At 37.3% G+C, this 16,416-nt stretch overlaps 2 protein-coding genes across 2 annotated transcripts; both read right to left on the bottom strand.

The window, feature by feature from the left end:
* Nucleotides 1-32: 32 nt before the first annotated feature.
* Nucleotides 33-7,873, bottom strand: LOC145480934 (cuticlin-6-like). The gene is made up of 4 exons (XM_081459277.1): nucleotides 7,197-7,873; nucleotides 7,016-7,072; nucleotides 2,541-2,947; nucleotides 33-1,808 (listed from the first exon to the last, which is right to left on the bottom strand). The coding sequence occupies exons 1-4, from the start codon at nucleotides 7,207-7,209 to the stop codon at nucleotides 1,557-1,559; spliced, it is 729 nt and encodes a 242-aa protein (XP_081315403.1). The 5' UTR covers nucleotides 7,210-7,873; the 3' UTR covers nucleotides 33-1,556.
* Nucleotides 7,874-11,774: 3,901 nt separating this feature from the next.
* Nucleotides 11,775-16,415, bottom strand: LOC145480955 (solute carrier family 35 member F1-like). Its single transcript, XM_081459306.1, has 7 exons — nucleotides 16,268-16,415; nucleotides 15,699-15,996; nucleotides 15,110-15,269; nucleotides 14,498-14,654; nucleotides 14,133-14,185; nucleotides 13,255-13,409; nucleotides 11,775-12,710 (listed from the first exon to the last, which is right to left on the bottom strand). The coding sequence occupies exons 1-7, from the start codon at nucleotides 16,339-16,341 to the stop codon at nucleotides 12,471-12,473; spliced, it is 1,137 nt and encodes a 378-aa protein (XP_081315432.1). The 5' UTR covers nucleotides 16,342-16,415; the 3' UTR covers nucleotides 11,775-12,470.
* Nucleotide 16,416: the final 1 nt, after the last annotated feature.

The following is a 16,416-nucleotide window of genomic DNA, read 5'->3' as shown; positions in this document are numbered from 1 at the left end:
ATCGGAAGCCCGCGCTCTATAATGACAATTTAGGTCACGCACTACCTTGTAAACTGTTTACAGATGTAACGATATCAGTGCTGAAGGAATTCTTTTTAACGGCCGGGGAACAAGTGAGCGAGAAATGGGGAGTTTATCGGACACGACTAGTACACTGTAGTGTGAATACCAAGTATCTGCATACTTCAGCAATGACGTGTCCCCTAGTCAGTCCTAAATCACACCCATGCTTTTTTCCTCCTACAAATGCTTGTTAGATAAATATTCAAGAAAGCCTGCTCGTTTCTTTAATCCTCTCTTAGCAGTAGCTGCTCACAGAGAAGTACCACTAAACACCAACAAAACAACAGCAACAACGTCTTTGATTTAACAAGAGAATTAAATATATTTATTAGTCAATGTTAACTCCACCTAAAGATACTATGTTCGCATGGATGATACGGTTAAGACTTAATTGTTTCCAGCCATGCGTATCATACCTTTGCCACTTTTTACAGTTTAAAAATTTTCTCAACTTCTCTTCACTTATCTTATACTTTTGCCGAGCCATCAATTTCTCATTCGTGTATTTCATTGGCGTTGACAAGCCTGGCATGTTGACACGGGGCAAATGTTAACGGCATCAGCTTTCAATTTACCATAACAAGTTTAACGTCGTAATTGCTAACTGTAACTAGCGATCGGTAACTAACAGCTCTGCATTTTCTTCATGTACGCAAGATTTCTGAATTTCGGCTTTTGAACTTGATGATTTGCTAAGCAATGGGGAACAATATGTTAAATGTAGTAATCATGTCTTTGACCGATTGGCGTCGGTACAGAACTGCTCTGTACTGCAACTGGTCTCCGTCCAGCTTTTTCTCTTTACAATACACTTTCAGTTATATTAATTTTTTCTAATTCTTCAAGCAGGGTCATTTTGCATAACAAATAAAGATATACACTAAAGTATTCGGCCCATATTTAACAAACGAGTGTGACGTCTGAAAACAAATATCTGGCAGAAGTAGAGTGGATTTTATAACAGTAAGTCGGTCACCCCGCAGAACCTGTTTACTGGTGGACCGTTGAATAAAGGCGACGACATGAAAAAGGGGCTACTCAAATGTTAGGGGTGGGGGAGGGGTGGGGTGTGCTACTGAATGTGACTCCTTGCTCATCATACAGCTTCAGTTCATAGGTGATTCAACTAAATAATGCTGGATGTGTAAATACGCTGGCATTATTAAATCATTTCTGATATCTTTTTGACCGGTTTGTTCATTTCGTGTTCCGATTGATTGGACCAATCAGGATCTCGATCCGAAGTGTGAGGCATGTCGACCCGTCAATATATTCGCCAGCGGTAAATCCATAGAAACTTATCCACTCCTCACACACTAACTCGTTTCAGATTCTCTTTGGTCCAATCTAAAGAAACCAACAGAACGTCGTCGTTCATAGTCTAACTTTGTCTCAGTAGCAATCGCTCTGCGCACATCTCTATAACTAATATACAGATTTCTTTTTTTGCATATATTTAACAGTTTTGATTAAATCAGTGCGCTGCTGCAGTTTTAACCACAAATGAGGTTAACAGCTCTTTTCAGCTCGCTGTTGCCGCACCCGCCATCACCTTCATCTTCGTCACCATCATCCTCACTCTCACTGCACTCACAGTCACTCTCATCATCTCCACTACAACTGTTACTTTTCTTGAATTGCAGAATGAAATGGCGGTCCTTTCGTCCAGTTAGTATTTCAAATGCTTCTAAGTTGATGGTGTTAGTTGCACCAACGCCAAGGCCTATAACTTTGGCTCCATACAGCTAAAAAATATAAAATATATTATTAAAAACTGGAACAATGGATGATGCAATTTAAGAGTTTTCATTGAGTTAGCCATCATAGTATATGCGAAATTATACTATACTCTACAAATTCTACGCGTAAACGAATAATTATTATGGAGGTTTTTATTGTTATTTTATTTTAGTTTTCTATATTTGCGGGGTGTTTTTAATGAAACGATTACACTAGTCGCGATTGCTTGATATGAGATGAACAAGAGTATAAATAAAGGTTCTGTGAAAGGGGAACTTTGGGAAAAAATCACGCCGGAGAACCGATATACTTAGACAGCGTCCACTACGCCGGGGAAATTAAAAAGCAGCTTTATTTCTACGGTTAGGCCTATGCTACCGTTCGCACTAATCCGTCACGAAAACGGAACTTTTCGAAAACGCTCTTCGAACCGGACAGAAGGAATTTGAAGCCTGCTTTTCGATTTCGTGTGATCGGAAAATATTTCCAAAACGGAGCTTTTCGAAAACGATGACATCACGATAAGATTTCATGTGATCTCGTCCGAGTTTTCTTCAAACACAAATCCAAAATGATCGGTGATTGTTGTGTTTTTCGATTCCTCAGGCGTAGTGTGAACGGAAAACATCAGTTGATGTGTTTTAAGAGTGAAACTTCCTTTTTCCAATTTCTCCGGCATAATGTGGACGGCGCCTTAGAAATATTGAGCTGAATAATTACTTGTTTATTCTACTGACCGTTCTCAACTCCTCTGCAGGTATCCTTAGAGACTCAGATCCACCATAATTTTCACCGTCAGTTAAAAACGCGACCACCCGAGGTACATCTCGGGATGTAGTGTTGAGGAACTCCTTGACTTGTACAATGGCCCCGTCGATTGTTGTAGCTCCAGCTGATAATATTAAGCTGTTGATCTGCTTCTGGACTAAATCCTTATACCTTGTCTTGCCATCAGTAAAACTTGATACTAGGCTGTTCGTGTTATGGTCAAATCCAAATATGATGAAACGAGCACCGTAGGTCGCGGAAACCCTGAAAGCATCCACAACAGTCCTGAGAAATGCCACTTGTTTGTTGAAATCACTCCTACTTGTACTACCAGACACGTCTACAGCAACTACGATATCCAGTTGCTTTGAACATACTATAGAGAGACCAAAACATATAAATGAGTTATTACATACAATGCTTTCAACATTTCCAAGAGTTCACATTTCAAAATTAACGAAGAACGCCCAAATTTTGATGTTCAAATTTTAAAACAAAACCTTTAATTATACCGGAATGGCAACACACTAGGGAATCGTAAACAGACTAAAGAGTACCAATTGGTTTTTGACTGAAGGTTTGGATCATAAACTCTCGGTTCCTAATTGGATATTCCTTAGGTTTCCACTGTCTGAAAAAGTATTTTTAAGAATGGAACGCTCGGGTTCCACCCAACGCCGGAGAAATGTGAAAACGGTGTTTTCACTCTGAAAACCGTCAAATGTTTTCCGTCCACACTCGCCGGAGAAATTTCAAAACGGTGTTTTCACTCTGAAAGCACATCAAATGTTTTCCGTTCACAGTACGCCAGAGAAATTTGAAAACGCAACAATGGCGGGTCATTTTGGACTTATTTTTAAAAAAAATTCCAAGACAGGGAAATCCCATGATTACCGTGACTCTATCGTTTTCGAAAAGCTGCGTTTTCAAACTGCCTTAAATCCACATGAAAACGTAAAGCCGGCGTTTTCAAATTCCTCCAGTTTGAAGAGCGTATTCGAAAAGCTTCGTCTTCGTGACGGATTAGTGTGGGTGGTAGGGTTTGCCTTTAACTGTAGAAAAAAAGCTGCGTTTTCAAATTCCTTTGGCTTAGTGTGGACGGGTCCTGGGAATCTGGATCTACATGGATTCGGGTAATGATACGCGGGAGTAACTCCTCCACTGAACTATATTACTGGAACCAAACATGTCTAGTGAATTTCGAGACAATCCTTTCCAACTCGGATTAGTCTCTATCTCGATTAAAATTTTTTTTTCCAACAAGCATAACATTCGGAAACATCCGGCTAATCATCTGAATCAAAAAGGAAAAAGAGGGACCCCAAGAAATAATAAATTAATCGCATGCCGATCTAGCCTGGTCCTAGTTCGGAGAACGACGGCACATGAGGATAGCTTTTAACTTTCTGGTATCAAAACACAATTTATATTGTTCAATTCAGTATTTTTTGCTTGTCTTGGATGAACATCACATCTTATGCAAAGATTGTAGAATAGGCTAACATAAAAGTAAACAGTTAAATCCACTTCTTTTTGAGGACAGAGTGTTTTTCCTTGCTATGGTGCTTTTTGGATAGATAATGTAAAAAGAAAATCAACTGAGTATCCGACGTCCATAATTGGGTACACAAACATGCCATAAAGATCTTGACGTGAATGCTATTCTCATGTTACTTGATTACCCCTTAGAGATGTTAAAAACTGCAGATCTGATGACATAAAACTGTTGCTGGTAACAAGGACAGTTAAAAAGCAATTTAACATTCCATTTTTATGACATCAGAGGTCACCAGACGCAAATCCTGTCTCAAAAAAGACACTGTTTCTAAAACTGATGCACTAAAGTTTCGCAAAACAGTTTGATGTGACCACTCTTAATATAACGCAGCAGATATATGTGTCTCTGTTGACGTCATTGCTGTAAGGGTTGGAGTGCATGTAGTGTCAGCATAATACTGATGTTAAGATTGTGGCGTACATGCAGGAATGCCGTGAAATTGCGCAAGAACTCTCAGAATTTTAACAATATCAGCCAAGACACACTTAAAACAAGTGAGCGACAACTTGGGTCAAATTGTTCAACGATGAAGATTCCCTTTTCGCTCCCTGAGCTCGATTACGGGTGACTTACGGGTGGCATGCTAAATAAGAAACTATACAAAAGTCACTCTGAAACAAATTTTTCGCTTCCGCACATAACATACCTAATCAAATCGTATTTACCATTTTTCCACACTTAGCTAATATAATGTTCTAACCTTTCAACAAGTGACAAATAAGGGAAATTATGACTTTTATGTTGATGAACTCGCTCCGGATGACTTCAGGTTCTTAATCAAATATTCTTAATGGCAATAATATTATGCCTTAGTTTTAAACAGCACGCTTAAGAACAGCTGACGTAGTTCACTGCCCTTCTTCAAAGAAATAGAAAAAGCGAAAAAAAATAAATAAACAGCTTATTCCGTCGTTGTGCTTTTAACAATGATTCAGGATTAGGCGTATAAAATAACAGTGCGATATCAATAGCTATAGTGTACATTACATTCTTAATGACTTTTTAAACGATAAAGAAAAGCACTTACACAATGGCCGCAGGTTATTTCATGTTTATTCATAAAAGCGTTCTTGAAGCATGAATTTCGCACAGATATAAGAGTAGGTATTAGCCCGGCCGTTTAAATAAGAACAATTTCTTGCGTAGGATGAAAATTATCGACTTTTAATGTATCTATTGCTTTTTAATGAAGAAATAATCACAGCGTTTCAGCCTGATCGGGAAACAATCGATGATGATGCGGCAATGGCGACTATGCACATGAAAGAAACTTATAATAACTTATATATTTGCTTTAAGTGTTGCTACAACAAAATACTGACTCTTCCTCTTAGTTTCAGCAGTAATTGCTTCTAATTGTCGTTTTTGTTTCCCACTAAACGAAACAATTTTACTTTGATTGGTTTAAATTAGTTAATTGGTCAAAAATCGACAAATGTCATCGGAGTTCTATTCATGTGAAACCTTTTATATGTTTCCCTTTTCAGTGACTCAATTCTTAGTCCATTTCAATCGTTTTAGTAATTATCTGATTGAAGTCGATGATACAATCTTCAAACAATTCTCAGCAGAGTATACATATTAGTTTATTAGGGCTTTTTTCTCCTCATTGTATGCCTTCGATCATTGTTTTTGAGGTTCTGGCAGTTCCGATAACTATTCCACCGTATTTGTGGTTAAACATACCACTTCTGTTAATGATTTCATGCTGGAGTCCCCGACTTGTGGTAATTCTAAATCGAGCTTCCTACCTCCCGGACCTTATTGTCAACCTCGCTGGTGACAGGAAACAATGAGTTATATCGGAGAGAAAGAAATTGTACCAGCTCATACGGACTTCCCGGTGTAACTAACTAAAAAATTCAGCGGTTTGTGCTGCGCAATTCAACAGTTTTGAAAAACGGGAAGTTGAAACAACTGTCGCCGCAGTAATGTTTTTGTAAAGTTAGGGCCGGGCTTTGTCGATCAATGAGCCGACAAAAAATCGCCTGATTTCCATGATTTCCGTGAAATGTTGATGCTCAGTTTGTAGACTACCATAAATGATCTGAAAAATAGCGTTTCTGATGAATTCCCGTTCAAAATAGACAATGTTGTTTTTGTTGGCAAGCCATTATATTGGCACATGCAGAAGTAGCTCGCAATACTGTTCTCAAACTTACATACTGAGCTCGCGTTGTCTCTATCGTTTAGGTTTAGCTTCTTCCCAAACGAAATAGAACAATAGTCATTTTGCCACATTTTTCTCAGTAGGGTGCCAATAGTTTGAGCGAATTCTTAAAAAAATGCACAATTACATCGAATTGATGGCAAAGACGTTTGAAACAAATAGCACTAGCTTGGAAAGATGACAATTTTCCATCAGTCAATACTGCGATTTCTAGAAGCTGCTTGCATTTAGTCACTCCACTTGTGTTTCAGTACCAGTATTCGAACTTATTTTTAAAGCATACCTTACTGAAAATAGAGCATCGTAGGAAGGCTTAAATTTATTTTAAGAGTCGAAATTGGCACTACGAGTGCTCTGTTCTTGTGTCACTCGAGCTCTATGCGATCAGTTCTGACTAATGGCTGACCTTCCGAAACGTGCAGCAGTCGGTTCGCGACAGTAACATCGAAACTGCGTTAAGTTCAAAGTTAAATTGAGTGTTTTTCACTCGCCCACAGACTAAGCAAATCAGTTTCTTTAGAAATTCTCTCAGTTCTACGATCTCTTCGTTATCATGTTTGAGTTGGCAAAAATCTTAGTTAAAACTTTGAGAAAAGCTCACATCCAGTCGATTTTAGCTACATTAATTCGTAACATATTAATCACAAAACAGAAAAAAGAACATTCAAACAAAATAAAACTTAAGTATATAGTAGTCACTCAATACATTTACTTACAGATGGCTGCTTCTCCACCAAAGCACAAAACCACAAGCAAAAGCGCAGCGCCGATAACTGAAAAATCAAAATACAGAAAGAAGTTAAAAACTATTCTCAATATTAACACTTAAAAACGCGCGTATCTTTAGCTCGTGAAACAGTACAAGCTATTTGCTCCATAGTTAAAAAAGATTCTTACTAGATTTCGCCATGCTATCACTCAGAGAGGTCAACTCGCATCTAATATCTACCAAAGATCGTTCGTGGAATAAATAAGATTCATTTTTGTTTTATATTTGGGCAGACTGACACCCACTTAGAATCTATCATATATTCATTCTGTCCAATTATTGGCTGGTATTTGATGCACCCGCCACCGCACCCCTCTACGTGCAATAAGTTATTAATAGTTCTTCAGACACGAATATTTCATGGGAAAGCCATCATATAAAAGATAAGTACAACCTTTAAATTTTGTGGTTTTCGATAGTCATATGGATTGGTTATTTAGTGTTGTGAAAAATTGCAAATTTGCTTTACGACTTACAGTCTTAATTTTTGACAGTCCTCGCTTTGGCTTCAAAAAACATTTTTAATGGGGGAGTTGTAACAAGGCGTGGGAAAAAAATTATGGTCATGACCCTTCCTTAATTATATATATTTGCTATCGACGTTCATAATTTCACGTCCTGTTCTTTATGTGTGTGCTATTTCTCATCAGTACTATTCAATCAGAGAGCTTTTTGCACAGTTAAACCGCATAATGTTGATGTGCTGATGTTGAATACAGAGTGTGGCGATTGAAACTTATGTATTCCGCCAACACAATTACAATCTCGATATTTACTTTTTGAAACTGAAATCCTGCATAAAAACAACCTGTAAGATCTCAGAACGGGATAATAAAATGTGCTAAGAAACGAATTGACGAATATGAACCATTGACAATATAAAAACCATCCAGGCAGCGTGAGTTTTTTAAAGTGCTTATTACTGTCTCATAAAGAAACTGAATGATACTTCTTCAGAACGAAAAATCTCGATGTTTCACAAAGCACTTCGTTTGTTGATCTACTACATAAAATCGAATGTTAGAGGAAAAATTGTGTCAAATAACTTTAGTCAAATACAGTGAAATCCCGCCGGATTTTTCGAACTTCCAAGGAAAACGAAAATTGGCTCGAATAATCGGAGAGTTCCAGAAATCGGGGATAAAATTACAGTGCCCGACTGAGGAGAGGGAACGACTTTTGGTTCGAGTTACCGGGAGTTTCGGAAAAAATGAGACTTCGAAAAATCGAGATTCCACTCGAGATGTACGACTCATCAGCACAGTCAGATGTTTTTCCCCTTCTTCGAAGGGTAGACGGAAAAACTATCATTAGATAATTATTGGTTTGCCAATCGTACTTGCGTTTTGATCGTTTTATTAAGTATTGTAAGCTTTGATTTCTGTTTAACAAGCATTAGAAATTGCTAACAATAGCTGACTTGAGATACTGATAACTGTTCCAGTAATTTGATTGATCTTAATTCGCAACTCTTTTGTAAAAGTTCATTAATTTTTCAATTCAGATATCCTGTTTGATAATTTAATTACGTAACCATTGTCATCTCCCATATGAAACTTTAAACGGCAGGCTCTGCTGAGTCATTTTACCGCAAATTTACATCTTTATTTGCCGCGAAATACTATATTTTCTTCATCCTCGACGCAGATAAGCTTCCGCCTCGGGTCTCGTGTCGCTCAGCTTGCAGAGCAACCACGGAATATCCATATAAACGGTCAGTCTGCAATATCGGCGACAGTGATGACGAAGTCTTCCTTTCTTCTTGTTGTTCCACTTCCTTACTAGGATTAGCGCCCACTGAATAGAGATGTACAGGTCGTGCCCTGTCCAGCACTGAAACACAAAAAAATGGAGTGATATGCATTGCCTTCCGTTCATTATTTGAAACGTTTCTGTTATGCACTGCTAGAACTCTTGTTCTAGATAAAATCTTGCCTCAACAATTCAGTCCGCGTGTAAACTTCTATTATTTACTTTCACACGGGAAAAGTCACTTTTAACTGTTTAATGACCCAAAATTAAAGAATAATTTTAAAAAATCATGTCTTGGTCGACCTGCGCAACGAAAAACGTTCTCTCTGACAATTGAGAAAACGGCTAAACTGTTTGTTAACGGTAGAACTGTCTAGCACACTGATCCAAAGTTTTGATGATAAAACATAACTGACAATGATCCCCACAGTGCCATCCGAGAAAGATACGTACAGCCGAATATAACACAATTCAGTTGTGCCCGCTAAACCAATATTACTAAAGACTGACGAACAGACACGGAATGCTGTGACTTCAGTTGCCCATTGCTCAATTGCTTGGTTTAATTGTCACCAAAAAGATTTCCTTGCAAGCGAGCTTTGGTTTTTATTCAGAGAGTGTGAGAGTAGGTATATGTAAGCAATAGGAACAATAAATAAAACTTATTCAACTTTTCAGTTAGCTCTGATGTGTCGAAGCTCTCTTCATGTCAAAAGTATTCAATTCTCTTGAAGTATATTATGAGGAAAAGAATATTTCAAAAGATTGTATGACGTGAAGAAATTGAATTTCCTACAATATTGTTAGTTTTCCCTTCGGAAATCTCTTAAATTTCTGTTATATATGAATGTAGAAATAGTCCAAAATATATTTGTCGCTATTTGAGAAACCGGGCTGTTGATCCGGAGCGTCATAAATTTGTCACGTTTTTTTCAAAGAGGCATCGAAAATTTGCATGAAAATTAAATATATTTATATCTAATATTTTGATCTTTTGTGTGTTTAAACAACCACGCTTGATCAATTGTCTGTTAACAATATCTTTTGAGCATGGAGGTCTCTTCTCTTGCTTGTGGTCCATATTTGTTCAGAAATTGGTTTTGCGCAGAATGAAGTCAACTTTCAATTGGAGACGACTCTCGCGCCCCAGTGAAGTCGCCCCTGGAGAGAGATAGGCAGTCCCATTAAGCGAAAGTGGAGCAGCGCTTTGCGAAAGCTTTCGCAAGTTATCAACCTGTTTTGTCAAGTTTAGCTTGCTTATGGGAATTCTGCAGCCATTAAAAGGGAAAAATAACTTGTCTCAGTAACTCAGTACTATTTCTATTTTTTATTTCTTATATAATAAGGAAAGGACTCAGTTTATGCTATAGGTCATTTTAGGGCTAGTATTTCGGTCCAACGGAGTTTTTAACTATACAAAATGCGCGTTAATATATATTGGAAGACTCCCAACCTAACAGCCGAAACGATTTGTTTTAACGTTAAGTACAGGTGTAGATTTCACACAGCGTGCGTTTCATAGAAAGACTTGAATTTTTACACGCTTTCATTAGCGACTAAGACCTCCTTATTGCAAGATAACTGCCTATTTAGTCCGGCTTTAGAACAAAACTGAGTTGGAAAACTAAGTTGGAGAGAAAAACTCACCAAAATGTTTCAGTGACCAATCTGCTTACGATAAATCTCTCTAGTGTGCAATACAGGGCACTCAGAAGCAAAAATGTTGGAAACAAATTTTGGACTTCTCTCCGTTTGATTGGCATAGCATAACCAAAGGCCGCTTACAAGCGATTGCGGTCACTTACCACAGTTTCACATGCAAATAGAAACTTGGTATGATGAGGGAATGTTTAAATAGTTATGTCACAAAGAGAGGCGGCCGCTTACGTGAGGTAACGATCTGGGAGGTACTGATCATAACAAACGCGAAAAACAGATCTCTTTTCATACAAGAACATGTCTGCTGACCCACGCATGACACAGCAATCTCAGGGCATAGCATTAGCGAGCATAAATACAACATATTTCGTGACAAACTGATACTCAATGCAGTTAAGTACAAGAATTACGGGGCTAACCATTCCCAAGTCAGCGCTAACTAAACTTAAGCTACCTTACTGAAGCGTTACTCAGACCAACCGGAGTGCTATTCAGGCTAACCAAAATGGTGTTTAGGCTAACCGGAGCACATTTTAGTGTGGTGTAATTCCTGCATTTAGATGTAAAAGTCCGAATGATCAATAACATTAATGAAAGAGTCTGCACTTGAAGCCAACGAGCATCATTAATGTTTGCGTTGTTTGCCTTCGTTTGCGCGCAAAACATCACAAGAGCATTTTGGAGACGATAAGCGAGTGGTTGCGTAACATGGTGCGTCAAGTTTCTCGAAAACTGACAAAGCGAAGCAAACACTTTTCTTTGAAGGAGCTCAGTCACGGTTTGCGCATATTGAAAAGTGTAGCCTCAATTTTTCAAACTTGTCATTTGTAATCCGTGTTAATCTTCTCCATTCTTAGCCATCCTTGTTCCGTTATGGTTTATCATAATCTCCTTAGTGTTTTTCTATCTTATTAAACTGTTATTTTCAGGTTTCCTGCCATTTAGAGGTAATTTTGTGTGTGGTCAAAATAACTCAAAATACCGTGACTGAGCTCCTTTAACACAAGACAATAAATTTTCACAATAAGCAAAGATACAAAAGCGCCTTGTAAGGACTACTGAGAGGGTCTCAAACAATCAAACGCAAAAAAAGACTACAGTCAAGCATTAAATTAGAAACAATTTAACCATCAGCCGTCAAACAACCGAACAAGTAACCGTCAATCAACAAAACGCTATATTTTTTTAACCTTCTAAGGTAACCTGCATATTGAGACCCTCTACTGATGTCTGACCACGAACGTCAAATATTGATTACACCACCCACCCTGACTACTGACACAATCAGTCTGAACTACAGAATAAAAGCCATAATTTAATCAAATGCCATGATAATAAAATAAAATGTATTCAATTAAATATTTACGGTAGTTTATTATTATACAATAATTGGTTTCTGCACGCACTCGGACATGGCTAAAACGTTACGTCATGGCAATATAATAGTATGTGGATTAGAAATTCATGAAAATTACGTGAAATAAGTTATTAAATAAACTATTGTCCAACCAAATGACAAGCCCATTAAACAGCTGACTTTTTAGTCCATCAAAAAAATGACGAGGGCTACGAGGACTACGAGTAGACGTTCTTTCGCTTAGTTCGTCGTGCGAGACGCCAACGAAACCCGCGATTTCGCGTGCTTCTCACCCCGGGATTTCGAGCGACCATTTTTTTCTCGCGGTTTATTTACGGTCTCACTCGACGGACTGAGCAAAAGAGGGACTACTCGTAGTCTAATTGATGGCAGCAATCAAAAAGAGGTTGATTTGAGATTAACAACTTCTGGTCCCCATTTCACCACAGACAGGTCTTGAAATCTCCTCAGCTCTTTTATGGGCTGCAACATGGCACTGCTTCACTTGAACGTCAGAAAAGTAACTTGTCACAACCCAGCAATGACCACAAAGTTGTAACGCTAAGATATTTCAGTCTGGGCAAATTTCGCTCACAAGAATCATTTCAGATCTTATCACTTAGCAGGTTTTCTTTCACAGAGAAATCATTCTTAATTCCCGACAGCATCTATTAGTCATGTGACCAACCAAAGATGATGATGCTGATGACGATGCCGCTGAGTCGTCTTCAGTTTGCTGCGAGTCCTCTTCAATTCGTCTGTAAGATAAGGACTGGGTACCAGAAGAGGCAGCCTGGCTGGGCGTCGGCTTCAGATTGTATACAATTACGCCAAGTATTATAAATCCTAATGATCCAAGGTACAGTGCTGAGAACTGAAACAAATTTTTAACAAATAACAAATTATAAATGCTGCCAAACAATTTTTTTCTCCAGATACTCCTGCCACACCAAATACAAGCTTTTTCTGTATTTTATGCAAATTATGCCAATCAGTATTCTCACAAAGAAAACATTCTTAATTCTTGACAGCACCATTAGTCATGTGACCAACCAAAGAAGAAGAAGATGATGGTGGTGGTTTCACTACCAAATTTATATTCAGGCTTGCATACATGTAATGCAACAAATAATTTGTGCAGGAAACTTGCATTACCAAAGGTGGTTTTCATTTCTGAATCAAACAAGTTAAAGCAATCAGGCAATCTTGCTTTTGCGTTTACTCATTATGATTAATTTAAATACTTTAGTATTACACCAAACTTGTACTAATTACATCACAGTCACATGCACTTTCCTGTTTACGGGCCAACTGTTTCACGTATTTCAGTCCTTCCCATTTCTGCATTTAACGTGATTGACCATTGCGACTGTGATTGCTCTGAGGACTGCTTTATACCATTAAATGGCATAACTTACCTTGTAGTGGAATAGAAATAAACCACAGAATAAGCTGTAAAAGTCTGCCGTCAACAGAGACAAGTTGACAACTGTGGCACTACTGAGCTTCATGACCACTGGCATCAAATTGTAAAGTAAGAACAAACAAAGGCCAAAGCCAATGATGAACAAAACTGGAAAAATAGAATACCACATACAGACATTGATTAGATTATACCAGTTAACACCGTGATAATACATCTATTTACAGTGTTTTTCTTTTTCTCTTACAGTGTTCAAGGGAAATGCTGTAGAGTATCCACTATAATTATGGTTACTAATTCCTACAAAATTAGTATAGGTAATCGTACGAATGCGAGTGCAAATGAGGATTTACATTACGAGTAGTATTTGAAAATTCTCTCAAAATCGCACAAACCTTTAGGCGAGTGCAATTTCAAAGAATTTTCAAATATCACGAGTAACGTAATGGTAAATTGCTTGAGCATTCATACATGTATGATTGTTCATTTATTTATATATGACCAAGAAAGTTATGTTAAGTTAAAGTTAAGATTAATTGGCCTGCTCTCAGCCAATCGCAATGAAGGAATTTTCTCAGTTTTATAATAATGCTATTAATTCCTACATGTCTTGGCATGTAACATCAAACTTAACGATATTTTACATCTGATATGCAATGTAATTATTTATTGCATGTACATTATCAACAAGGGTTTAGCGACCATATACACACGTAAGCATGTGTGTACCTCCAGAAATCCATTGGAAAACATACATACAAACATATTTTAGCATGTAATATTGAAATTATTAAAAAAGGAATTAATAGAAACAAAATTTCAACCACATTTATTTACATATAAGATTGCTACTCAATTTACGAATGTACTAACCAATTTTAGAGTCCCATTCAATGGTTGACAGTTGATGCCTTTCAAGAATAACCCTGCAAAGAGTATGGCCAAAAAAGGATTATTAAACTTAAATAAATTATTATGTTACAGATCAAGGTTAGGCAGTGGGGAAACATAAGACCCTAGCTGCCAGCCCCATGTTTGATATTCATTCCTGCTATAAGAAATTTTACTCAAGTCCTGCCACAGTGTGAACAGGCTTTTAGCCAGGATTTGAAAAGTGGGTGTCAAGAATTTGCTAAGATTCTTCTCAAACAAACAGTTTTAAAGAGACATACGAAATTTAATAAATTAAAAACAATTTTCTTTCAAAAGTGGGCATTATAATCATAAATTTAACTTACATCTGGATAGCAGATATGATACTCCCAAATAAACCAATCATGCCGAGAAATTCGACTCTGCTAAAATTCTTGACGACAAACTCTTGTGCAACATTGGACACTCCATACATAACAGCACCACACAGCACAAGAACATCTCCTATTGCTTGGTTTTTACCTGTCAAGCAAAAATAGTTACCAACTTTAAATTCTGAATCAAATTTATAAATAAAATTACATTATGAGCCTGAGGTTTTTGTTGTGTGATAGTTGACAGGGCTGCAGTCTGAGTCAACTATTCATGGATAGAAATTGAGAATGAATAATCTAGATATTACATGTATATTGGTATACATGTAAATCTAAGTTACATGTAGTTGTTCAAAACTTGATCTAAATCCTCTTCACAAACGCATTGAAAATGTAAAAAAGCAGCTATCATTTTGTTAACAACCGCACACTGCCAGGCTACTCACTATCTACAACAGAATAGAGACTGAGTATCATAGGCAATAAAAGAATTTCATCCATGATAGAACACTAGCAAAGTTATACTAATAACAGTTAGAATATAATAATTGTACAACTGTCAAATGTCCAAGGGTTTTGTGAATGATAAAAATTTAAACTGACCTGAGCCATAATAGCGAGATCCATAATAATCTGCTACAACCAGACAGGCAATGCCAGCCAAACAGGTTAACACTCCTGAGTAATGAATACATTCATAGCGTACTTTCAAGAATATCCACGAGAGTACCAAAACTGATATTGTAGAAAAACAATCCAGAACCTGAGTAGAAATGAAAAATTCCATTAAATCTCAAGTGAACCCGCATTTAGCAAAATGTTTGAATCTCTAGACTAGTTATGTAAGTATGATTGGTGCAGGGGTGTAGGTACTTGAGCCAACCAGTGCTTCAATACTGGTTTTTCATAAATGATCAGCGTCTGATAACGGTTACTTTCTCGCAATTCTGGGATGATACATTCGACAAAGGTTTCCCAACAGCATCATGTGTTTTCCATCCAAGAATAATAACAGAACACTTTATCAGGAACATAGTAGTAAGTTGACATTAACATTTTGGTGTCTATTGGTTTCCATGGAGATTCCTCATTTGCAAACTGAATACTACTTGCACTTGATATTTGTTGCTATTGGCTTTGATATATATTTGAGTAAGACTTCATGCCCAATCTACTCAAGTTAACAACTCACCTGAATGCTTGTAAGATTAGTATACTGGTAAGCTTTCACTACCAAATAGTTGGCTTCTACATCACAAAGTGCTAACAGAAAATATTTCCATCCTGTTTCTTTTAGTCTAGTTTTGAAGTCCCTGGGATGGCAAGCGAGTGTTGTTGTATACACAAATCCTAATAATAAATAGTTCAAGAAACTTTGTGTTGTTGGAATCTCGATACCATAATTAGTCACTAAAAGCTGACTGAAGACTCCAGTTCCACAAACAAGCCAGGACAACAGTTGACCAAGAACAAGAATTGCTAAAAATTTCCTGAAATGGAAATTGAAGCGGTCAGATGTTTATATTCCAACATGCAATAATTCGATAATTAAGTTAAAACAAAGGAAATCAAAGCAGTAGTGGTTTTGAAATCTGACCTTAGCTGGCTTTAATTTAGTGCTTTGCCGTTAAAAATTGCCTTCTGCAAATATCGTGCCAGTATGGCGGTTCAGTTTAAAACTTGATCGACTTTTAACAACATTTAAGCAGAAATCTTTGATTCTTTGCTAACAAAATTTTGAACCTCAATCAAAACACTCACCGGTTGAAAATTCTCCCACAAAACGGCGAAAACGGCAGATTTTCTACGGTACGTTGATCTGGTTCGTCCGCCATCTTGGAAAACAGGCTATATTCTAAATATGGGCATCATGACCAAATTTGAAATATACTGAATGCGAGGTTGTTTTG

This window comes from Orbicella franksi, chromosome 3 (assembly GCF_964199315.1).
Source record: "Orbicella franksi chromosome 3, jaOrbFran1.1, whole genome shotgun sequence".
NCBI classification, from domain to species: domain Eukaryota; kingdom Metazoa; phylum Cnidaria; class Anthozoa; order Scleractinia; family Merulinidae; genus Orbicella; species Orbicella franksi.
Note: the sequence above shows the minus strand (reverse complement) of the source record. Positions and strands in the feature narration are given on the sequence as shown.